This window comes from Rhamphochromis sp. 'chilingali' (genome assembly GCF_963969265.1).
Source record: "Rhamphochromis sp. 'chilingali' genome assembly, chromosome: 19".
Taxonomy (NCBI): Eukaryota; Metazoa; Chordata; class Actinopteri; order Cichliformes; family Cichlidae; genus Rhamphochromis; species Rhamphochromis sp. 'chilingali'.
In genome coordinates, this window is record NC_137946.1 from 28,100,851 (window position 1) to 28,127,613 (window position 26,763).

Consider the following 26,763-nt stretch of genomic DNA (forward strand, 5'->3'; position numbering starts at 1 on the left):
CTCCAGACTCCCTCCTATCATTAACATCGGCAGAAAAACGGTGCAATGGGAGCTTCATGGTATGTGTTTCTATGGCCAAGAAGCTCCTATGTGGGTGGCCCGGTGCTTTTGTCCATATAGTGTACTTCATTGGATCAGTGAAAACTTTGACCAACTAGTGATGCTGGAGGAAAGGCCACTTGGTTCTCTTAAAATAAGTGGCACTCATCCTCTGGGGACCATGAAATTTTCTTTTCATTAAACATGGAGATATTTTGAGCACTTAGAATTAGATTTTGTTTAACAAAATTGTGTTGTTTTTTTTCTTCCCATCATTAAATCTGAGGCTCATGTTAAAGGCAGCTTGTTCACCTGTAGATAAATGATATTCCCAGCAGCATTATAAAGGTGGTCACTGAACAGCAGATGGTGCCAGAGCCTCAGCAAAAAAATCTGGAATCTACACAGCAGTGAGTGTGCATATGAAAATCCATCACCTTAAAAAAAACCCTCCTTTACACGCACTTGTGGAGGTATAATTCACCTCAGTTTCTCACTGGTAAGGTAAGCTTGCACGGGCTTGATGTAACTAAGTACTGTACTCTCAGGAAAACTTAAGGAAAAATAAAACAACTATTAAGCTCCAACGTTTTTGCTCATATGTTAATTCATCAAGAGCGAAATATTTTAAGTTTTTTTTTTTGTTTGTTTGTTTTTTGAAATCCAGTGATGCTTTTGTCACGCAAAAAGCTCCAAAACCCCTGAAACGTGAGGCGGTTCCGTTTTATTTTTAAATAGTTATTACTTATAATTTTTAAGATTTGGTTTTAAAACACAAATGATGCACAATGATGTCACTTTTGACTCTGGGTCACGTATCACTATTTTTCTGTTTTTCAAAAATCAGTCAGTTAATAAGGAAATTAAATGAGCAATGGCAGAGTTCGTGAAGACTATTAATATCTCATCATCATCTTCTTTTTAATACTTGGTAATTGTTATATTAAGTTTCCTCGCCAATACTTTTGCTTTACATTTGAAATTGAGGGCTTACTGCGTGAATTTGTTGCTTTTTTGATGAAACGACTGCACGATTGCACTTTGCAAAGCACAGATCTTGTGTTTTAATTTGTAAAGAGAAATATCAAATAAACCTAGCTGTGTTTATTTTTGTTTTAATGACCTTAACTGTTACATAAGTGGAAACCTGTAATTGGGCGGATAGGTTTCCTTAATTACAGCAGATTGCGTCCTCTTGTTATTTGTGACAAAGGGGATTACAGCAGGCCCGTTAACTGAGCGCATGCGCACTGTGTACAGCCCAATATTGAGGATTCCCGTTACGAGGAAGCAAAGGAGATACACAATTTCCCATTTGTACCTTCAAAATAAAACGCACTGAAGCGCGGTGTTAACAAACCCTCTGGTAGAACTAACAAATCAGGTGCTATTTCTTCCCGAGAAAAAGTCGGCTAAATGTGGAAAATGAGGTAGAAAAGAAAATTCAGCTAAAAATTTGGTGTTTTACAGAAGTGAGTACGGAGTGTAACCAAAGTTGTCAGTTCAAGATAAACACTTTAAAAGATCCCAAAAGCGCAATATATACAGACAATAATTCAAAGTTAAAATATCAATAACTAAGCCGACGAATAGGGAAGTAAAAATACCTGTCTCTATGGACGTCACAGTATCTGCCATTTTGATTTCAGGCATGAAGCTGGCACCTGTCCAGGATATTTTTACCATCTTGATAACAGTCGCCTTCGACCACGGTAATCAGCTTCTACTCAGTTAGTAGTTAATGTTATGGTTTAACTGCTCTTTGAGTCGAGTTATGGCTTGGAAATGGCACAATGTACCAATTAGCATGCACTTGCTAGCGACTTATGGGCAAAATTTGCTTTGGTGAAAGAAAGACTAAAGGACAAGGAACTAAAGACTAAGTGTCCTTTTATTTAAATCAAACACAATATAATACACAATATAATGTGCGAAAAATTACATATTTTTATTTTGTAATTAATTCATTTTTTAGAAGTAAACGTTAAGCTCCTGGTCATCTTAATTAGGGGCTGGGGGTTGTTTTATGGCGCCCCCTGCTGTTTCGCTGGCTATATTACAGGTCATGTGTGTACATTTTTTTAAAAAAAATTTTTTATTTTGAAATCAAGAGAGCGGAACTTCTCGTTTTCCATCCGCAGCTTGACGCTGCTTGGGTAAGGAGAGGAGAGGAGGAGAGAGGAGCTCCGTCGGCGGACCAGGGAGCGCGTGGAGAGGAATCCCAGCAGCCCCCACCCCCCCCTAGCCCCGGAGAGCGAGAGCCGGACCGGCTGGATCCCCCTCCTCCCTCGCCCGCTCCCCCCCTGCGGAGGAGGACCCGAGAGAGACCCACGTTGCCACGGGAGAGGCCTCGGTTCAGGTGAGGGTGCTGTTTTAAGCCGCTTCAGGCTGCTCTCCCCCTTGGCAGGCAGGCGCTGTGTGAAGGGCTGCCGGAGATGGAGAGTCGGCGATCAGCGAGTTAAATCTCGGTAGATTCGATATCCTGTTACTTACTTGTCGTATGATTTACACGGCCTCTGTGTCCAGGGCTGCCGAGCCGATAACAAGAGGTAAGGATGGGGGGTGGGAGTGAACTCGTATTGCACCGGTGTGAAAGCAGCTTTTACTTTGCGCAAAAAGAGCGCTATATACTGTGCATCTTGGACGGGAGAGCCGCTCTTCCAGGCTTTACTGGTCTTGCCTGTGCATTTCAGGGCTTGCAGCATATCCACTGTTTCAAAGGTGCTTAGTCTTTTACCTTCTCGTTTCATATTTACAATGCACAGCCACAGTTGCAGTAAATCTGTGTGGGAGCCATATCTGAGCGAGCTGCTGTTACCCTCACCAAATATCACTCACATCAGTAGTAATGGCTCCTGCTGGAAAATTAAAGCCTTTCTCAGTAAGTTTACCTCTCAAACAGGGACTTTCTGCGTGACTCTGTGCTGCCTGTTTTTCTCCCCCACTCCACTCGGAGTAATAAATTAGTAATTGCACAACTATATTGTTCTGCAGAGAACCCAGAGGGGAGTGGATGCACATTAATAGTCTATGTTTGGACCACTTGCCAGCTTTCAGGGTCTAAAAGTGGACACTCTCAGCATGTTTTTACTGGCATTCAACCTTAATCCGATTCATGCCAGGTAAACTGTGTAAACCCAATAATCGCTACTTCATATGTGCCATTATTGTTCATTAAAGAGAAGATAATGGTCAAAATGTCAGCTTTTTGTCGGGTTTAACTAACACCTTATAATAATTAAAAACCACATAATGTAACATTTATCTATCTCATCATATAAGTGTCATATGAGTAGCTAAAAGTGAAACAGTCTGGCCTGGGTGGACTTTGGGCATAAGTGTTGTGTGTTACGGCCAAGCCCACAGAAGCACAAGGAGATACTGCAGAGGGGAGATCACGATGCTGGGAGGATGGGGGAAGCTGGGATAGCCCTCCTCCGTGATGCAGGAGAGAGGTGGGGGCGGTGGATGAAGGATGGTCTGGCACACCCTTCCCTCTCCTCTCTCTCCCTCTCTTTCCGTGGTGTTCTGGTGCATTACTCCTCCCTGTTCACTTCAGAGCGTAATCAGTCTGTCAGCAGAAGCAGACTCAATCAGTCACTTCCTGACCACCACCACCACATCCAGATCCACCTGAACACACTCTGATATCTGACCACACATTCACCACATCCTTCCTGTGGGGTGCCTCGGCCTTAAGCTCAAATCGGTTCAATAATCTTTATTTTCCGTTGTTGTTGTTTTTGTTTTTGTGACTCAAAGTGTTGTCTATCCATACAAAACCAGATGGAAACGTGCAATATTCACATCACTCTTTAAGTTAACTACGCTACAGCCCACCTACACTGCATTTCTGCTCTACATACACCCTTATCATCTCTAGTGTGTGAATTTCCTGCATGCGTCGTGAGCAACAGCTAAAAGAACAGAAGAACAGCCTCTTACTGTGATTCCAGGGTGTGTGTGGACTCATTTGCACATCATTATTCAGTGATGCCTTCTCCCCCCAGATCTGATTAGATACGTGTTTTTCTGACTAGCTTAGAAGACTCGTTGCCATTCAGTGCTGTGTCCCAGGAGCTGTCCGTGGTCCTTAGATTGCTGTGCGTAAATGCTAGCACTTGGGTGTGAATGGGGGAATGAGACATTTTGCAGAAAGCGCTTTCAGTGTTTAAGTAGAGTAGAAAAGCTTTATATAAAAACCAGTCTATTTAACATTAACCATTAATGCTCTTAAAGGAACTCTCTGTCTCTTTGCTGGTATAATATGGAGGTAATTTCATTGGTTCCTCTATCAAGAATCCACAGAAGAAGGCAGGCGTGCCCCAAGCTCCTAATTTGCTAACAGATTAAATGGAAATATGCCTACAGACTTAACAGCTTACCTAAAAGTAAGAAGAACCTGAGTGTGGGTAAGGTTAAGCAAAACGTACAGTAGAGTCATTGTTTGTGAATTTACTCTGACACACAGGAAAACTTCTCATTTGGAAGTTGTAGGAGTGCAAAGACTGCATTTCGAGATCTCTCACATGACTTCATTTGAATTGTTTTAGTACAGACTTGTAGCAAAGCATGAAGTGGTGATAAAAACAAACATTTTTTTTATCATTTAGCATGAATGTGTAAGTATTTTTTGCTTTATAAGACCTGATAACTACTTTATAACCGTGTTATAAGCCAAACCTTTATCTTTTCCTAAACCTGACTGTGTAGTTTTTCATCCCTCACTGTGTCACTGATACTTGAATTTGGTCCAGCTCTTCCATTTCTCTCAGTCTCCGTCTTATCAGACTGATCAGAGTCAGTCGCTCCAAAACAAATATTTCACTCACTGTTTTCAGCCATTCATCTTGCCTTGGTGGATCTGGCTTGTGGCATCGCTTTGTGATTGCTTTCTTACAGGCTACTACTACTAACAAGATTTTAAAGCTGTCTTCTCTTCTACTGACACAATATTTCCTTCCATATTACCTAAATATGGTACCTTGGTATATGAAAGCCCAGTATTTGGCAATCACCAAAATTTCAAAAAATTGTACTGAATTCTCGAAAACCGCGTTCTCTTGAAGTATGTGATGATGTAGTGGATTGTTGTGTCTCCGTATTTGCAACCGTTCATCCTCAGAAATACTCACGCGTTACTTTTCCCATTTCTGTTTAACATATAGTGCTGTAGTTCCTGTTCTCCTCATTGTTGGTATAATTTAGATATTATTCTATAATTGAAAATATCTGAAGTGGTCCTTTTTGTACATTGTAAAGCTTTGTTTTATGTCCTGAAACCAAATGAAATCCTTTTATTAATAAGCTATCAAAAAAAGTAAACTTTTGTCTCTGGCATGAGCGTCAAAGCGATTCACTCCATCACCAACCCACCAAACCTCCAAATGCAGATTTTTTTTTTCCTATGCAAGTGGAAAATGTGCATTCTGTAGATATGAGGGCGTACTGCTGAAGAAAACGTGTTCAAGGACTCAAAAATCATGTAGAACCTGACTTGACTTCACTTTATTTTCCCAAGTAGGGAAACTTGTTGCGCAGCAGCTTGTGTGATTAAAACCAACAATGCACAAAAATGTTAATTTATTTCATTCCAATGAAATGAATTTACTTATAGCAGATGGCACAAATGAGTTTTATATCTCTTAGTTTTAAATCTTTGGAAGTTTTGACTTTCTTCCTAAGCAGAAGTCCTGAAATTCTTCTGGTGAAGGATATTTCTGTCTGGCTTAATGCATCTGCCACAAAACTGAAATTAGTAAATTAAAAAATATGAGTCTGCATTGATTATTTTTAATATGTTATTAACTTAAAATAGGTTGCTGTGATTATTAAAAATTTAGGTTAGGTTTATGGATTAAAACACTAACGGGTTAGTGTTTAGAAATGTCATGATTTGAAAGCTCAGATTTCTTGGTTGACATGGTGACACAGCCCCCGAATTTATCTGGACAAGCTGCAGAAAGAAAATATGCCAGACTTTTTGCTAAAAATACATTACCCACAAATCCCTGTTGACTATCAAGAAAAACACGTGACATTTTGTGTCCAGGAACGCGAACAAAGATTGACTCTTTTGTGATTGATTCACAGCACTGGTCCCACCCAGTGCTGTGTAACAGGAGCTCTCCGTGGTCCTTAGACGAATACTCTTCGTGGTGCTGCAGAAGAGGCTCGACAGAAGGAGGCTCGAGTCAGAAAACAAAATAATGCGATACTCTTTGCATTCATTTTTCACTAGAGGGCTGTCAGTGTTTTCTCATTATAAATCCAGTGCCCCTGCTTCTTTAACAGCGGTGCTCTTTCACCCCCTCCTTAAAGCTCAAACTTGCTTAATGTTTTGGTTCATGTAAGCAGAAGAGAGCATTCCTACAGTAAGATCAATCTGGGGGAAGCCTAACAGTGTTTCTTATAAATGAAGTTTAAGAAAATTACTGCAAAAAAAAAACCATGTTGTTGAATTCAGTTATCTGCATGATGTTGGTAACTTAATGAATAATCAATAAGTGTGGATTACAATAATAACCCAACCGCAGATTTATTTTTTCAATTAGTTTGGCATTCACATATGTCAAAATCTTGCCATTTTGCCATCATCGATACTCTGCGATGCCTCAGCCTGCACTGGGCAGCACCAGTCGAATGACATCAATGTTGACATCTGCTGACCAGCAGCTCTTCCTGCTCAGTAATGCAGGCATAGCACAATGAAGCAAGGGCAGCTGGCAGTCTACACCTTTGCTCGAATTCAGCCATTTGCTCATGTGTGTTGTTCACTCACAGCGAAGATCATAGATCATTCTGGGACTGCAATCAGTTTATTATCACTGCCGCGGCCTCTCCACCAAAATCTGTAACCTCACAAGATGTCAGGCTTCTAACACTGTTGTGTAAACAAACAGGGGAACAAGCCCAGTGTCAGAAATGAGGAAAAAGCGAGCATTGTGAATAATTTGTTTTCCGAGATCAACAGTTTAGAGCGCAGTTGAAGATTAATATTTGCTGCTGGAAGCAATGCATTAAACAACATGTTGTTATTACATCAGCGTTGCTCACATTTGTCAGAAAGGGCCCTTTGTTTCCTCATTCTTATTGATCGCTGATTGGCTGACTTTTCCCTCCAGCGTTTCACCTCTCTCCAGTGCATGAGCCGTCGTTTTCTTAATCATGTCTCCATTGTTTTGGGGGAGAGATTTGTGCTTTGTGTCAGCTGGGAATTCTTTAACTGTCATTTTGTCCTTTCAAAAGTCTTCCTCCTCCTCCACACTCCTCCTCAGCTGCATCAGGATTTACCTCATTTATTCATTCTGACTGCTTTCACTTCCAAACAAAATCTGCCATGGTCACTTCTAATGGTTAAATTTTGATAATTCTATTGAATGATGGAAATGCCATCTTCCTAATATTCACAGTTTCTTGGTTGTGTTGTCTTTGTAATTTCTGAAGAGGCAGAGAAACCAAATGGGCTGCTTTTAGCCTCTTGATGACTACCAGAGTCTGCCCTGCCTCCACTTGCTTGCTTCACCCTTTGTTCCCATAGCGTAGGCAGTTCTTACTGAGTTTCCATTGGAGAAACCTCCCATCTGCTTTCTTTCCGCACTCGTAGGAGGGCTGAAGTCTTAAATCATAAAGCACGTCTTCCCAAACATCTGCCTGCAGTCCAACAGCATTTCTTCCACATCAGAGCTCCTGTGGCCACCAGTAGACCTTTTTCAAAGCAGACGTTTTCAAATGTCATTACGGGAAAATCACATGTGCATTAATGGTGGTTGCGCTCCACTTAGGGAGGGCCCTGCTATTGTGTACACTGATTCGCTGTCATTGCTCAGGGGGACACTTAATGGAACAGAACCACTGTTAAAGAGAGGCCTATTAATCTCATTTTTAGGTTCATATTGTTATTCTTCTGCTAGAGAGCTCTGCAAGATTGACAGTACTAAATAATCCTGATTTACTTTTACAGTGGGGCTACAGTGGCCCATTAGCTCATCCTCTATCTGTGCCAGAACTGGAGTTCAGCTCAGTTCAGCTCCATGTCAGATTGATGTGTGTATAGGTAACAGTCCAAAAAACAAACAAAGAAGATGAGTTTTAATTTTAGACTGATCAGGAAGACACAGCAATACAGGATTGTTCCAAGGATGTAAATTAAAATATATATTTAGCAATTGATGAAAACCACAAGTGTCATTTACAAGAAAGGATCCCGAGGCTTATACTTCAAGTAAAAGCTGTGGGAGCTTGAAAAGAACCAGACCTGCATTGATAAATGATGATCTTCATCATTTATCAATCAGAGAGAAAGAGGCGATTCCAATAAACCAGTCAGAGTGATCCTTTTGAAATAAATCTTAAGTCCTCACCTTTCAGTTCCTGCTACCTGTGTCAGTTAAACAGCAGTTAGAAGCCTAGACCTCCCTCTCCCCAGCCACCTCCTCCAGCTTATCCAGGGGAACACCAGGGCGTTCCCTGGCCAGCCGAGAGATATAATTTCTCCAGCGGGTCCTGGGTCTGCCCCGGGGCCTCCTCCCGGTGGGACATGCCCGGAAAACCTCACCCAGGAGGCGCCCAGGAGGCATCCTTGTCAGATGCCCAAACCACCTCAACTGGCTCCTTTCGATGTGGAGGAGCAGCAAGACAACAACACAGAGATCCCTCTATGCAACTATGTTAGTCCAGAGTGGTGGGAAAGGGGGTGAGCCACCCTAAGTGATGGTGATGTACTGCCATCAGGACGGAGATTTTTGCAGCTTTAGAGTCTATTTATCAAATGGGTTGGGTATTTGTGAGTGTATATGTGCATATAGTTATATTGGAAAGTGATTTTGTGATAGGGGCATTAGATACAGCCCATTATGGTGAAGAGGGAGCTGAATGTAGCTGAGGTGGTTTGGGCATCTGACGAGGATGGCTTAGTGTTCTGGGCACGTCTTACCAGGAGAAGAAGTGGCTGAGCTCAGTCATTTGACAGGGACTTGGAGTAGAGCCGCTGCTCCTCCACATCGAAAGGAGTCAGTTGAGGTGGTTCGTGCATCTGACTAGGATTCCACCTGATAGCCTCCTGGGTGAGGTATTCTGGGCATGTCCTACTGGGAGGAGGCCAAGGGTCAGACCCAGGACTCACTGGAGAGATTATGTCTGAGCTGGCTTGCGAACGTCTTGGTGTCCCCCAATGACCCGAACCCAGATAAGCGGCAGAAAATGTATGGATGGATTATCCAGTAGCGGATTAAAGCAGTAGTTTTTCTCTCAGATGAATAAAAAGAAGCAAAAGTACTAAAATAGCAAATGTACCAGCATAGGAGACTGTATGGGAAGTGCAGGCGTCAAGTTTATGGATCATCCTGCTTCATGGAACAGAGAATTTGTTTGAAAATTAGATTTAAATGTGCCACATACTGACAGATAATCATAGTAGAAACCTTGCAGCTTTAATTTTCAGCAGTGATTGTTGCTGTTCTTGCCACAGTAGTGAAGAAATGCAGCCCAGCAGCTTCTCAGGATTCGTTCTCTGCAGGTGATCCTGTTGGCAGTCCACAGAGGCCAGATGACAGCATGGTTTTCCCCATTGCAGTCACGAGCCAAGTCACCAGGCCATCTGTCAGACTTTGCTTCCAACTGCGACCTCCTCATTCCCCCAGGAATTTACTTTATCACTCACTCAAGAGTGAGATAGCTTGTTAATTCCTGTAAAGTGAACTTACTGGCTATTTTCTTTAATTAAGGTTAGAGACTAATCAGATACAGGCTGTAGGTAATGTGACATATCTGAAAACCACACTTGCAGCAGGATGTTTAAAGTTTGCTTTGAACACATGAATGTCTGCTGAAAGCATGAGATTTCTCAAAGTGTCAGAAAAAGTTAGTCCTTAAATCCTTCAGGTTAATAATGTTTGAAAGGTACTGTGGTTAGATTTCATTTAGCTGCTGACGTACTTTCAGTGGGGCTGCTTTCAATTTTCTGTTCTCCTCATTTTCCCAAAGATATTAGATGTCATTGAGCACTGCTGGAAGGTGAACAGGTCATCTCAGCCCAATTAAAAAACACTTTATGTTAATAGCAGTGCTGCGTAGTAATCTGGCATAAAGAGACATAAGCAGGATTTGGTTTTATTACTATACTATACTGAGAAATACTGAGACATTTTACATTATACATTAATACCACCGGCACATGCACACATGTTTTGTTCTCCAGTCTTCAGTTGTTGTTGAATGTATTAGGTAATTTTACGGCAGAAAATGCTGATTTACTGCTTCAGAGTTGACCTTGTTCAGATGCAGATTGGTTCAGTACCAAGTTTAACAGGGATACATTTCCATTTCTCTGAGCAGGTTTTTCTCCGCACACTTCAGTTTGCAGTATGATCCAAACAACATCACAAGAGCATTTCATCTGTGAGTTTCAAGATGATTTAAGATGAATTTGAAAAGCTGTAGCGGAATAAGCCCTCCCACTTAATCTGAACATCTCCCCCTTGACTCTGTGTTGGAGCACAGCGTCACTTAAAAGCTGAGCCCTACAAAGACTCGAGTGCCTCAAGCAGCCGGATTATACACTGGTGTCTTTTTAGCATTCAGAACGTGTTAGCTTTAAAACAGCAGGCTCTCATAATGCACCCGAGAGTACATCTGACAGGTTATGTGTATTGTTTGATTTGCCAAGTATAAGCAACTAAAACATACAGGCTCAAATATGTGCACGCCCTCACTTAAATATTTTATAGAGTGATGCTTTAGGTTTACACTGTACCGACTGTCAAGCATAGTATTGGCAGCATCATGCTTTGGGGCTGTTTTGTAGCCGCTAGTATCAGTATATAAATGAAGGAGGACTACTACGGTTGGGTATCGTCACTGATTTCTAGATTGGATTAGATTCTGATTCACAAGGTCCCGATTTGATTCGATCGATTCGATTTGAATCGGGGAAATTTTGCCTCAGACAGTCAGAAATATTATAATTCTGATCATTTATTAGTACATATCCATATTTTTATATCTATAAAAAGAAAGCTGACACTTCTGAGACTTTATCAAAGGTGTAAGCATCACAGCAGATGCCGTTGCGTCAAAGTAACTGAGCATAAAACAGAAAAACATGAAGGAGATTTTCCTGGCCTGGCTTTTTATAGCAGAAACCCTTAAAAATATTCTGCAATACAACAAAAACTAAAGAAAACCATGAATCAACATATAAACATTACCAGATGCTGCTGAAGTGAAGCAGAGCAAAGTTACAGAGGTTTAAATAGAGACACGGCTAAGCGTTTTGCAATTTCGCATAATTTTAAAATTGTTAAATTTCTTCAGTATTGAACAGCAGACATGAGATTTTCTTGTTGGAAGTCAGTTAAATTAAAAGAAAAAAAAACAGTGGCCGACAGCGCTGTACATAATGGTAGACTGGCGGGTAATAAGCAAGCAAATAATGCAGAAAACAGAGATTTTTAGATGGGAAACTGTCTTGAAGTACACTGAGAGAGAGAGAGAGTTGTGCATGAAGTGTTATTTTATTGTGGTGGAAGCAAAACAGCAAGAGTAAGAGGGAATTCATTGCGATGTTTATGTGAAGCTAAATGTGAAGCGTAGTTTGGATCTTCTTTTGCTGCTGGTTTGGTTGGATAGTGATGAAACCTGCAGCTTCAGAATCTAGCACAAAAAAGACGTAAACACAAAGACCGGACTGCCGACGTACCAGAAACAGTGGGATGTCGGCTCTCAGCCCCGATGGCGTGTCCGTGTATGTGCCATCGGGTGAGAAAGCCGACATCTCACTGATTCTGATGCGTCGGCGGGTCTGTGCTTTGTGTTAACCTCTTTGTGCAGAATCAGTGTACCGTGTATCCGTGTCTCATTTACTGTTTTAGCTGTTCGGTGGTTGTCAAAATTTAACCTGAGATTCTGGCGTTTCCGGCAAAATAAATTTCTATTTAAAATTTTAATAAATCGATATCACGTTATTCAAGCTAGAATCGATTTTAATCGGAAAATCGATTATCAAAACCCACTCATAAGGACTACCTCCAAATTCTTCACTTCAGCTTCCCCTCAGCTCATCAGCTCGATAAAATGTGAACAGATTTGGTTGTTCAGACAGGGTAATGATTCCAAACACGTATTAAAACTGGTTTTAGAATGGATACAACTGGCTAACATTAAGCTTGCAGAATAACACTTCCAAGGCCCCAAACCATGCTAGGCCACATCTATGCTAGGAAACAAACAAAATTCAATAAATTCTATTAATTCCGCCAAGAAGAGGTCAAAGGTCAGATAGCCACCCAGAAACTTGGTGATGGCTACCATAAGTGTCTGGTCTATGCACAGAGACATTTAACCAAATATGTGGAAGTATATGCATATCTTTGAGTCTGTGTTCTTTTGATCCTGTGTGGATTATAGAAAATCCAAAATAAATTTGAACTTGTGCACCCAATTTTATTTTAAGTCACTAAAGATGTATGCTGTTCAATCATTGCACCCTTGAAAAAAAGAACAGTTCAAGGAATTAATCAAAATCAAATCAAAAGCCTCAAATTATCAGGACCTTCATGTCCATGATGAGTGCATATTATCTTCTGACCACAACCATAGTAACACTAATCCAGTGTTTATCAGCATCAACTGTAATTATTAATATTTGTGTTTTTCTCCTGGTGTTGATATTTCTTTGTTTACATTTCTTCCTGCCAGCAGTCATTTTATTAGTTGATAAGTGTTCAGGGTCTAATAATGGTTCATGGCACTGTACTAATTATATGTGCATCTTGGCAAATCAATCAAAATAAAGCAGGATGTCACATTAACCTTGAGTGCAACAAGACTTATTGATCTGCATGATCTGCATTTGTCTTCTCCTGACTTCTACCTGTCAATAAGACCTTTCCACACATGCAGTACTGTTCTTAATTAATATCAAGAACATTATAAGAACAAAATATTTAGAAAATTAATGTTTTTCATGGTTTACTAATTTGAGGTACAACCACAGCTAGATTCAACATTAAAACAGTCTTTAACCTGCCAGTTCCCGAGCACACAGAGTCTGTGTAATAGCAATGTAAGAGCAGTGCCAGTGTGCAGTCTTCTACTGCTCTTAGACTGGAACGTATAAAATGAATTGATCAGAGGTGTATGCCTCCAAGTTGCGGATTAGCTAAATGCCATCCCATCTCAAGTCAATGATTCCCAGTGTGGGGATTGAGAGTCTCTTCGTGGGTACGCAGGGTTAAGCTGCACCATTAAGACTTTGGATATTTATTTCCAAACTTTTCTTAATGTGTGAAATATTAGATTAGCTTATTATGATTAGACGTGACGTGAGACAATATAAGAACTTGGCAACGATAAGTGTTTTCAGGAAACATTAGAGGAACTACTTTGTGACACTGTAACTGGGTAAATAATAAGGTGAGTTAATCAATAATAATTTAAAAATTCTGCCGTCAGACAAAATAAGAAAATATATTTTTATCACCAGTCAATAAACTCAGTTTCTAATCAGCCAGTATGATTTTGCCTTAAATGCCTTACAGCGAGGCTCTGATTTCATAAGTTGTCAATAGTTCTGCTGGCAGAGGTATTGATTATGATGATGTGACACTGACAGAAAAGGACATATGCAAATTGCTGACCATGAAAAGTTCAGACATGAATAATTCTGTGCATCTGAAAAGCATATTGACTGTTTCTGAGGTTTTAATTAAATATAAAGAGTTGTCAGTTGTGTTGAGTCCAGTGCTAAGGGATAGCTACCTGTTTCTGACATTCTGACAGTAAAACTAATAAATATGATGAGTTATTTAAAAACAGTCGGTAAGATTAAAACCCTATTAGATATTGCTGATTTGTCCTAAAAGTCAGACTTTTAAAGTTGACCTTGTGTACTTTGTTGTTTTATTTTCTATCATGTACATATGTTACAGTGGCGGAGGCTTAAGTTACACATATGTACAATGTATGTGTAAGTAATCTCTGTGAGTCAAAAAGGCTCTGTTTCAGACAGTTCTTTTCTACTCTTGGCTCTTTATGATGTCATTAAGAAGCCATATCGCTAATATGACTATTTCAGGCACATAGTTGATGCAAAGCTACTCTAGTAAACTCCAAAAATAAGAATGTGGATACGATAATAATAGATCACATTTAATAAGTAATTTGCTAAGAAAACATGCACTTCTAGCTGTGACTGATGTCACCTTTGGTTATTGTGTCTTTTATCAATAAGGGGCCATATCTACCTGAAAGTGGCATATATTATATTTTTACTTGTGCTGATGCTCAGAAATTTGAGCTCTGAGGCTTAGCGATACCACACATTTTGGGGCTGATACTGATATTTGACTGCTTTCACTGTGAATAATATTAATCTGAAGTGTGAATGCGTAACAGACAGAAGTGTGAGGTGGAAGCTCCGAACAGCTAGAAAACAAGATATTTTTAAATCGCTGGTGGAGACCAAAATGGAGCTAAAAAGAATGAAGAAAAGTATTTTATTCATTAGTATGGAAGAAATGTGGCTCCAAATAAATTATAACATTGTTTTGTGTTTGCTTAATGTGTAAATAAATGTGTAAGTGTTTTATTTTGTTCATTTTGTATCGATGTGTAGCCTAGTGATGTGTGTTAAGTAAGCAGTTAGTGATATGTGGAACGGTGTGCCATTTATTCAGTGTTTCAGTATTGATTATCCCTTCAATAGTTCTTAGTTTGCCTCCTCCCTCACTCACCGGTTCCCCTGCTTGCCCTAAGCTGATCAATGTATATGTGACTCCTTTAATGCATAGCAGTGATAATTAGGCCCAGGAGGATATCAGTGAATTGACAGATTAATCATTTTGACCCAGTGAAGCCTGGCTGTGCTCAAGGCAGCAGCGCACATCGACTTTCTGTTTCCACTGAGAGCTTTCGCTGCTAAGGTATTACCGTCTGCTGGATTCGGCTGTCAGTCTGCTGGGATGACTGTGAGTTGAAAACCAGATGAGCAGGAAGGAAATTTATTTTCAGAAATTACACAAGATGGTGCTTTTTCAGAGAGGATGCTGAAATGTGTGTGTGAAAGTCAATGACAGAAGAGGAGGGTGGTGTGATGACAGGATGCAGATCTGTACTTCATTGCCATCTGCGTTGTGTCCTCCAGGGCTGCAGCATGTTCACTTCAGTGAAGGCCTTCGAGGGGCAGCAGTACTCCACCCTGAAGAGGCAGTGCTTGCAGAGTGGCCTGCTCTTCGAGGACCCCCGCTTCCCCGCCACAGACGACTCGCTCTTTTACCAGGGTAACAGGATCGGACGTGTCGTCTGGAAGAGGCCTCGGGTAGGTCGGCTTGTTTCAGCAAAACAAAAACTGATAAATCTGATTAAAAGTGCAGCATTAAAGGTTTACTGCTGCTGATGAATATAAATATACAGGTATTAATTTTACAGTTCACCAAACTGCTAATGAAATGTGTTTTAGCATTTTTAAATCCATTTATTTATTTTTGTATGAGGAAAAGTATCTACAGGTAAGCACTGAACCAAACAAGAGTGTTGATATCTGTGCTGTACTGGATGAAATCACTGGATTGTAGGGGCGTGTCCAGAGGGGGGAGGGGGGGGGGGGCGAACAGAGGGGCACTGCCCCTTGGATAAGATGATCTAAAAATATGTTACACTATATTTTTATAGCTGAAGTATCCAGCAGTTAATAAGAAACTAAAATAATCTCCAGCTGAAAATCAAAAGTGATGTAATAATTATCTAAAGATTAAATAATATAGTCTGTAATGCATATTATTCTTAGTAATTACTACTTTTACTTTCGGTACTTATATTTTGATAAAAACAAACCTCATGGATTGGTTACTGATTGGCTAATAATATAATTACCATAAAGAATGACATAAAAACTTGGTTTCGAGTAACACATTTGGTGCTTTTTAGGTATTGTTTAGTTTTAAAACTGCTAAGGCGTAAAGTGTCTGTGTCCAGATATGAATTGTCAATAAATAATAAAACTGTACAATCATTCCACCATGGAAAAAGAACAGTTCAAACAAATCATTAAAAGCCTCAAATTACCAAGACATTCGTCTTGTTGAAAAAATGTACATTTCTGACCACGATGGTAGATATTATTAAGTTTCGTTAGAAGAAAAAAGACAGACTCAAGCTGGTTTAGGTAGAATACAAACTCTGCAATATCAGAGAAGATTCAAATATGATAAATGGTACCGAACACTCCTAACCACCACTTTAACTTTTTTACAGTTAACTCTTTCATTCCTTTAAGGCACACTAAATACAACAAACATTTCTGGACTCAACCAATCAGCATTTGTGGCCAGTGTTTCCAATTCTACCAGTAAGAAGTCTCAATAAGCTTCAGCTTCACTGAAATTTGACCTCTTTTTTTGCCTGTATTATTTAAATGCCTGTAGAAAAGCAGCTCCAGTAATTCTAACACAGGGGTGTCGAACTCCAGGCCTCGAGGACCGGTGTCCTGCAGGTTTTAGATCTCACCCTGGGTCAACACACCTGAATCAAATGATTAGTTCATTACCAGGCCTCTGGAGAACTTCAGGACATGTTGAGGAGGTCATTTAGCCTTTAAATCAGCTGTGTTGGATCAAGGACACATCTAAGACCTGCAGGACACCGGCCCTCGAGGCCTGGAGTTCGACACCTGTGTTAACATGTATGTTCGCACAGAAGGAGTAACAAGCTGTTATTCTTGGTCCAAGATCAGTTCACCCACTGAAAGACATGTGGGAGCAATGTGCATTTGAATCTCTGGAAATAATTTGTGCTAAGATGTTGCTAACTAACTGTTGTTGTTGGTGCTTGGTAGTAGTAACATTTATCACTGTATTTCCATGGGGTTGACCCAGATTTTCATGAAATGAGGATGAACTGTCTAAGTGTGAATGCAACTAAATACATGTAAATATTGAATGATTGCAGTAGATAAATACAAGTGTTTGAGTTACTTTGCGCATTGGATATTATATAGCTAGCTACCATTACTAAATATTAACTCCATATTAACTCTTTCTTATTTTTTATTATTGATATATTTTCATTCAATTACTATTTCTATAAATATTGTGCTACATGTAGTTTCAGTAAATCTATGTGTTAACCCACAGTTACAAGCTCTATTTGCTAACTCTTAATGCGGTAGAATTATTGAATTTTTTTATCATTTTCCACACTTACATTTTAAATGTAAGTTTAAATTATTCTACTTTCTAATTCTAATTATACGCAGTTCATTGTAGTTCAAAATATTATGGTATTAATAAAATGAGATTTCTGTTAACCTCACATGATGTGTAACATCTAAATAAGTATAAATTATTGACTTATATAAAAAGACGTGTATATATTTGTCAAAATCATTTTTTATGTTTCTGTAATGGTTCTGTAATGGATAGCAGATTTTTAATAATCAAATTTAATCATTGATTTTATTGCTTTGTTATCGGTCCGCTCTCAGCCCTTGGTAGTTTTTTTTTTTCATTTCTTGTGTAACTTCTTCCAGATGTTAACTTGGTATCGCTACATCTATCACTACAGCCATCTTCCTCTGCTTATCTACAACTACTATGTACTATGTTGGTTAGCCATCACCACTTTGACTGAGCTAAAATCCTTCTAGATACAAGACATTCTCAACCACCCTATCCCATTTTGACCTCAGGACTTACCATGTAAGCCTCTTGATTATGCCGCTCCACGTATGCCCTGCTAGCTAGCATCTTTCACCCTGCTGGTACGTGCTGGATTGTTTCATGGGGATCTTTGAACAGTCTGCACCTGAGGTTTTGCCTGGATCTTGTGCTTAGAGCTTGTTACTGTGCTGCCATGATTAGTGCCTCTGTGCTGTCTTTAAGTCCAGCTTTATCCAGTCATTGGTAGGATTTCTCGACGTCAGCTACTTCTTCTATTTGTCAGTGGTACATGCCTTGCAGGGACCTGTTCTTCCTTGATGGTTCCTGTTCTTACTCCTCTTTTTTCTCAGGTTTCTGCTGCCTGAGGTATTTACTAAGCACACTATCAGCCATGGCCGCTTTCCTAATGTACTCATAGATCGTTGTTGTTTTATCCTGGATAGTGGTTCTGATACTCACTAGACCTTCCTTCCTCTTAACAAGTCTCAGGGCCCTGGACTTGAGGTGAAACCCTCCATGCATGGAAAGGAGCTTCCTTAACTTCATTAATGGACATTTGTGGTTTGATTTCTTTGTGCAGTTTATATATACATATCAGGGAAGTAAACGTGTGAAACTGAACATACTGCATGTTGGGGTTGCACTGAAGTCACTGACAGTTCAGCAGTGTCACAGATTTTTGGGAAGATGCTGTGTTTCAGTGTGTGTGTGTGGAGCGCTCTGAAAAGACGGGGAGAAGCTTAACCGAATGGCGCCGAGGGTGTGTAGAGATCTCTTGTAGAGATTTGCGAGCGATGCATGGGTCTGTGCCGGCGATGTTTTGTGCTATTTCATGACACACTGGAGGGCCTTTTTGTGAGCTTTGGTGTTGCTACTGTACCAGGTTGTCACACAGATCGCTTTATTGTGCATCTGTAAATGCTGACAAGCAGTTTTAGGCGAAGTTGGCTCTCCTTAACCTCCTTAAGAAATGAAAGCACTGTTGTGCCTTACCCATGACTGCTGAGGTATTGTCATTCCAGGCAAGATGAAACCTAAAGCTGAAGACTCCATGAGCTCTGTGTGTGGGTTTTTTTTTTTTTTTTTTTGCAGCCCTACATCTATATCTCTTTGGTCTTTGTGATGTTTAAGACCAAGTTATTATTGATTCATGATGATGTCCCTGTATGCATGCCTATTGTTAGCAGTTATAAGTGCGATGACTATCGTATTGTCTGCAAACTTGTTGCAAATACAACAAGAGCTAAAATTTGGGGTCTGAGCATGCAATTTGGTAAATCTACAAAATGCAATCTGAATTCAATTCTTATACAAGAAACTTTACCCACAACTTCACAGTTTATATGTTCAGAATAATTTACTCCTCAGCATACATGCGTGTAAATAACAACCTATTCCCTGGACAGTCAGTGAGGCACAGCCGATGCCCTGCAGCAATATTTTATTCTGGACATAAATAGTGAGCAGTGTTTGCACCTGTAAAAACACTCGCATTGGGGAGTTATCAGTGCCAAAGGTGCTTGCAGAACAAGAGTTTTGTGACATAGAGAAAGACTAAACATTTATAATTCAACACTAACATCAGTTGTAATCAGTCATTGCTCTACTGCACTCTCTAGTCTCCTGTATAAGCTGGCACCGCGCGTGTCTTTCGGTGGTGGATGATATCAGATGTAGGGCCTCAGGATTTACTGAGCCGAGTCCCCTGCCGCTGTTATCCTCCTCTCACAGCACGTCGTGGTTCTGGATGCTGTAACCTCCTTCTGCCTGTGTACCGCTGCAGCATGCAGCCAGCGTGCATTGCCATGGAAACTGGGTCACACAGATTATATGTTTTGGTCTGTGCTGATGTCAGTCATGCAGACGGAAAACTGGAAGAAGTCAAAGGGAGAGAAAGCAGGAGGAGCATCCTTTTCATTTTTGCCAGCACACGGTTTGTGTCGTCACTGACAGCGGTTTATGTGAGAAGGTTAGGAACCCGGAGCAGGACATTTTTAGCCCAGCTATTTTTAAAGGTTTTATTGAAGCTCACAAAAAGCAAAAATAATGTGCTTTAGTGATTTTTATTGGGGATTTTCTTAATTTTGCTCAAGAATCTGTAAAAGCACCTCCCTGTACACCAATCATCCTTTAATATTAAACATTTAAAACACTGACAGATGCAGTGAATAACACTGATCATCTTTTTCTAAGTCCTAAACTAACCTTTCCACAATGCCTGCTGTTTGAGTACGAGATAACATGAGCATGATAGGTCCCCTTATGAAGTACTATCTGATAAAGTAGTATTTTTACCTGCCAGTGGGTGGTGCTTGCATAGAGCCAGACTTGAATTAATGAGTGCAGCGGCATTCAAAAGAGTTGGGACTTCACCACCAATTTTGCAGATCAATATCTCCCATAGCATTACCAGTGATTGTTGCTGTGGTTTTTCTTGGTGCAATCTATCCTTTAAAAAAAAAAAAAAAGTAAAGAATGTAGCTGACCCAAAAATCTACAAGACAAAGCAGAGCTCTGTTTTAACTTGTTAATACAAAAGCTGATTCTGTTCTCTCTGCAAGCTCTTAGTGCAGCATTTCGTTCAAGGGAGAGTGCACGATAATGAAGTTAAACATCAAATTACTTAGGAGCAGAGTGGCTATGAGAGAATGAAATGTTCAGAGCAATCAAAATGTATGAGGTTCCAGACAAAAGCTCATTTAAAATACTGTATGCACACTCATTGTACTGAGCTTTTCTGCAAACTCAAGTTTACATTTAGGTCAAAGACGCTGTTTAGGATTAGAATGTTTTTAGCGTTATTTATAATTGATCATCTCCTGATTCTGCTCTGATTCGGTCTTTTTGACCCAGCTCTGCATCGAGTAACCTTTTCTCTTATATGCAATAGGTTCAGCATATCCTTAACAACTCACTTCAGTATGGCTTCTCTGACTCATTGATCCATATCGGACTCCTTTCACAATGTTTGACTGCCTCTCCTAGAGTAAACGTGGATGCATTGACATCTGAGATCAAGAGTGGACTGACTGGCTTCCACAGATAGGGAAAAACTCCTGTGTAGATCCAAATCTGTTCCAAACAGTAGCAGAAATACGCCGGCTGGCCACAGCTGTTACGAGGTACAGTTCACATTTAGTGTTTTTGATTTCTCTTGGGGGACTAAAACATGTTTGTCCTACAGCGCCCACTGTAGCTAGGAATTAGGATGGGCACGCAAGCAGAACTCACTTGACTACAATTCACAATATACTGACATCTAGCAGTAAGCTTTTTTTCACATAGGATATTTTATTTAAACTCTTCATTTAAAGTTTGAATTTGTGGGCATTCCCTTCTCGAGTCTTCATGTAAGGTTAGAATGTATAGGAGTATTTTAATGGTCTTCTAATTCTTACAGGTTATTCTGGTCCTTGAAAATGAAAAGATCCCTGGGGCCTATTTTAATAACTATTGTAATAACTTTCAGCCAATTTATCTTTCTATAATGAGGAAAGCTGCTGTTAGCAGGCATTGTACCTAACTGTTTGGGTTGGTAGTTTGTTATCATCAGAGGATTGTGGGGGGCGGGTCAGAGGATTGTGGGGGGCGGGTCGGCATTTGGATGTAAGCAGATCTAGGTGAGAGTCCTTGATACCGGCTTAAGTTAGTCTCTGCATAGCCTAACCTAGGGTAATAATCGTAGCATCAGAAACGCTGACCTCGGTCCTGACTTCCTGTACAGGGGTAACTAGGAACCATTGCTATTTCTCATCCTTGAACATCAATAACTGCTAATAATTCAAACTTCATACACGAGTTTGTCCTTTCAGCTGGTCCAAACTGCCAAAGCAGGTGGTGATGGACGCAGCCGTTACTGTTACAAGTGGTGACAGTTTAGTAGTGCCAAGGAATGCAGGTAGGGAAGAAGAATGTAAACTGGCAAAAACTGTGTGTAAATAATCCAAGCTTTCATTTTTTTCTAAAATGTTGGGTTACTTTGGATTCTCACTGCTGGATTGCACTTTTTATTCTCTGGGTTTTTGCACTCGTGGCTCATGTCTCCTTTACCAGCTGATGAATGGTGCTGAGGAGGGCTATGAAGCCGGTTGAAAGGTTCTCAATGGCAGGGTAAATGATTAGGCTGTGCTCAGCCACAATATTCACATTACTTCAGAGACTGCAGGGCTGGGCACTGATCAATACTCTATTACTTTTCCACCTGAGCCAATCCCTGGATGGCAGGCCACCACAGGGAGCCCTCGCCGCTGCTCAGACTCCACCAATCAATGTTATTGCGGACAGGGAGAAGAAACGTGATTAGATATCTTAACTCCGACACAGTTTCACAGAACAACATCAAAACATTGCCTCACAAAGTTCTGCCGACTTGCACGTACAGAGAGATTTCAGACAGGAAGCTCTGGTGCTGGTCAGTGTAAGGTGAGAGGATCCTGCTGGTAGAGACTGCAGGCCTCTGGGGAGCACTGCAGTGGCCTCTGCTTCAGATTAAAAGTTTGCTTTTGCAGCATACAGCTTTGCAGAGTCAGCAAATGACTGACCTTATTGTGTCCTGTGTGTGTGCACACGCTTGCAAGCTTTAGCTTCACACACTTGTGTGTATCTGTATGCTGTGATCTGCCTTTATATACATGCACATGAGCCGTGAAGGCTGATAATAGCACTAATCTTTATGATTAAAGTCAAATGGTGTGCTTGAGGCCGTCCCAGCCCACATTGGATGGGCTATTAGAGGGCTGATTCAGTCATACTTAAAATCACCCCTAGGGCACACGCTTTAAGTCTCTGTTCAGCTGCCATGTTTAGACTGTAAAACAGTATGCAGACTACCGGGATTTGCCTCAGGTTTAGAGTCTCTTCTTGGTGGCTGGGTATGTGTATCACCAAAAGACCTGCATGTAAATATTTTAACTTCCAAATGAGCTGCAGAACTCCAGACGTCCTATGACATTAACATCAGCACAGAAACTGTGTGCCGGGAGCGTCATGGCATGGGTTTCCTGTAGGTGTAATGTGTAGGTGGTCCACATAGTGTGGCTCACAGAAAAGTCTACATATTCAAAAAAATCATACCTTGTGACTATAAACAAGATCAATAGAACTTAACCTGGTAATATATTAAATATTAATCTATTACAGGGATACTCAATTAGAATTTAAGAAGGTCCAGAGAAAATTTTCTCAAACAAAGGTCCAAAACATCACAAAGTTCCACACTTACTATAATTCAATATCGGATAAACATGATCTTCAGGCATTCAGTTGGCACTGCATTAAAAACAGGCATGATTCTGTCGTGGAAATCACTGCATGAAATGAGGAACACTTCCACTGTCTGTGAACACAGTTCACCATGCTGTCCACAAATGCAGGTTAAAGCTCTATCATGCGAAGAAGAAGCCAGATGTGAACATGATCTAGAAACACCACCATCTTCTCTGGGCTCACTTAAAATGGACTGAAGCAAAGTGGAAAACTAAATACGGTCAAGGAAAACTAACAATGATTAAAGTCAGATCTGGCGAGCAGATGCACACAAGTTACTGTGAACTAAAAAGCATCAGTCACATCTTTCCTAAATGTGGATTCTGCAGAATTGGTAACGCAGGTGTAAAACGAGTGTAACCGTTTTCTAAATTTTGCCTATCTAAAAGCTCAACCTGCACCATGCTCTCTCCCTCCTGGCCCCTCTTTTACTTTTCTAACCCTAGTTGAGTGCTGCCAGTGTGTAAAGATAAAGAGCTGCTAAGTGGTCCCATGCTTGCTGCTGCCTGTTGAGTAATGGCCGAGGTGCTCATCGACCCTCTGGTCCCATAAAGCAGAGAGCAGAGAACAGACAGGCTTCACACCCAGAACACTGCAAGCACAGCTCTGCAGTAAAAATGAAGCTGGCTCATATTTTGTATCAGGTTAAATTAAAGCTTGGAGTTAGTGCATTGAATGATTTTATACAAAACAAACTCTTCTTTGAATTTCCATGAAACACCTGTTTCTGTTTTATTCTGTCTTAGGTTTTTTGTTATTGTGCTCCATTATTTTATTTCTTCTATTTACTTGAGCTTGTTTCCTTGTGTAATCATTTTTTAACTGTTTTGTTTTGCCATATTATATAGAACGCCAGGTTAGAATCAGAAAATGTTTAGAATAATATGAAGTAAGAGAAAATTGTAAAATCTATGGTGCATAGTATCATTAAAAGATAAAGAGAGTCCCACTTAAATTAGGCTGATAAGCCAAAAGCCTGCATTCAACAGCTCAGTGCTGCACTGATATTACCATTTCTTTGCCAGCTGGTTATCATATTGTTACAAAAATGTTACTCTGCTATTACTAACATATTTGTTTCCATATCGTTATCTTCAGGCATTGTCCTGATAATTAAGTAGTAATAGCTTCCTATTTCCATATTATTACCCCACTATCACTACATTATTATTGAGCTGCAATAGAAAGAGTGTCAGGGAACTTAGTTTGCTGCTGTAAAAGTTACAACTACCATGCAAAGAAAAAACATGGATCAGCAGGATTCAGGAGGGCCTCCATCTTCTTGTGAAAATTGATGGAATTAAAATCCCAGTAAAAAAATAAAACAAAACAACACCGTTTGATCCACAGTCTCCCTGGACAGTCTCTGATTGTCAGCAGCTTCATTTTTCAACATGAAAATAATCTTAAACACTGTTGAAGAAGTGTGAGATCATGTTTACAGAGAACAGAACAAAAGGCGGCCAGCATCCAAAGATCTTTGAATGCCCTTCAGGAACCCTGGAGAACTATTCCTGAAGACTACTTAACGAAATTCTTGTCTTAAATCTTGTCTTAAAGAGTTCAAACTGTGCTGAAGAATAAAGGTGATCATACTACACATTAACTCTCAAGCTTGCTAGAATTTGACACTGTTGTTGCCTTATTTTAAGTGTTTCCTATGTGTTGGCACCCATTTCAGTAAATTCCCAAACGCTTACAGAGAGTCTTTAAAAGCAGAGGTGAGGCAACACTGTGGTAAACATGCCCATCTCATGTTGCTGTCATCATCAGGTAGAGCTGGTGTTCTAGTACTTGAAAGCTCAGTGGTTTCAGCCCCAACTCCTCTTGTCCACATGTCAAAGTGCCCTTGGATAACATACTGAACTCCAAACTGTGTGAGTGTTGAGTGAGAGTGGAAAAGCTCCATAAATGCCACTCAATTCACCATTTACACAGCGACCCAGATTTGTTGGAAACGGGATTGCATTTGATTTTTAAAAGGTGCAGATAACCTTGTGTAGCCAGCGTGTATGGACGAGAGTAAAAGTGTCCACTGACAGCACACAGCCTCTTGTAATCGCCCCACAGAAGATGTGGCTGTGCGTGCCGATAGATGTGCAGAGTCCAGTTTACATGCAGGAGAAAAAGCGTGAGCAGCTCATTGAACGTGTTGTTAGCGGTAATAGGCTGTCTGTACACACTGTGCCAGAAAATGGACTTCGACACAGCAGCCGCAGCAAATGTGATTTCACAAATGCACACAGCCCACCCATCACCCCCACCCCCACCCCCCCCCCCCCCCCCCCCCCACTCCCGACTCCTGGGTAGAAGATCATGACTGTGAAACATGGATGCATAAGGACAGATGGTTTCTTTCTGATTCATGAACTCAATAACCTATTTATGCACCTCTGTGCCTTGTACTGTGGGCTGTACACACAGTTTATTAACCAGAAACCTCATTTTAGAGGCGTTTCACCCTCAAAACAATAACTTGCTTTTTTTTCCCCCATTAAAATATTTTTTTTTAAACACATATAAATAATAGTATGAGTTCCTGCAAGGGTTTTACTCATGTACTGGCTGTGCAGCGTGTTTCATAAGTGTTTTTGTCTTTCTCTGGGAGTGTAGGAACTGTGTGAGGACCCTCACCTGTTTGTAGATGGCATCAGTGCACACGATCTGCATCAGGGACAGCTGGGTAACTGCTGGTTTGTCGCAGCGTGTTCCAGCCTGGCCTCCCGAGAGTCTTTGTGGCAAAAGGTAAGAACATGTTTTTTCCTCTGCCTTTTTTCCTGATTACAAGGTTGGATTAATGTTGTATTAAACCCTGAAGACATAAACCCACCGATGAAACACTTCTGGTTTGCATTGTGTCTGTTGTTACTGTAAATCTGCACTTAAATGATTTTAAACAAAGTGTGGGTGGGGGTATTTTTAAACTCCAGACCAAGCTTGTTATTAGCTATGGGTGGTATACATTTAGGATCTTTTTAAGATTATGGAAATGTAACTTTGAAATCGTTGCTTCAACCACTCAGTCATCTTCAAAGCAAGTTTGGTGGATCAAGACGGCGATAAACAGCAATAAGATGGAGTCGGTCTGCTATCGGTTTGTGATAGTTGAATTTGAGTTCCTTAATGCAAAGAGACGAGTCGCAGACAAATTGTTCAGATTCAAACTGATTGCAGTGTGTTTGCAAACTGTTTACAGTCAGTCCAAGTTGAGCCACGATTGATTTTCATCCATGTCTTTTTGGATCTTGAATGTAGCAAGAAACCCACCTAGCTAGCTAGTATTACCCAGCATGCTTTTCAGATTTGTGATTTTATAAATGTTTAGTGTTATAAATTGTAATTTTTCAAGTTCCAATTCCCCACGCATTTCTCCACCTCTTGTGAAAATATTGAACTATTCCTTTAAAACCGAATAAACTAGTGACTGCAGCTGCTTGCTAGTTGAAAGCTGCTGTACTCTTTTGCTCCCTCTAATGGCTGAGTGTCCATTTTTGTCAGATAACTTCTTCTCACTGAACAGTTGCCAGCATTACCAAACAAACCACACACAACCCTTTGGTTGAGGATCGGCCAGGTAATGGAGGCATAGTTAAAGAGAGAAAGTCCCTGTGCAAAAGTGTGCACAGTACATTGGAAAAAAGGGATGCATCATATGCTCGACTGTGTTTAAGCATCCATTAGGAAACATTACTATAAGAAGTAAACACCAGACTGCATCAGTCAGTAGAAGTCTGAATGGTGGAGTCTAATGTGGAGTCTCTGAGGACAGACTGGAAGCACTAAGGCTAGATGGATGTCCTCTGAA

General features: G+C 40.5%; 1 protein-coding gene across 1 annotated transcript in view; it reads left to right on the forward strand.

Moving 5' to 3' along the window:
• Window positions 1–1,422: 1,422 nt before the first annotated feature.
• capn5b (calpain 5b) overlaps window positions 1,423–26,763 on the forward strand; it is a 55,339-nt gene continuing 29,998 nt past the window's right edge. The window contains exons 1-5 of the mRNA XM_080867155.1: window positions 1,423–1,469; window positions 1,689–1,751; window positions 2,181–2,398; window positions 15,182–15,355; window positions 25,572–25,703. Of these exons, the coding sequence (XP_080723281.1) occupies window positions 15,191–15,355; window positions 25,572–25,703 (297 nt within the window). The 5' untranslated portion in view covers window positions 1,423–1,469; window positions 1,689–1,751; window positions 2,181–2,398; window positions 15,182–15,190. The remainder of the gene's footprint in view (window positions 1,470–1,688; window positions 1,752–2,180; window positions 2,399–15,181; window positions 15,356–25,571; window positions 25,704–26,763) is intronic.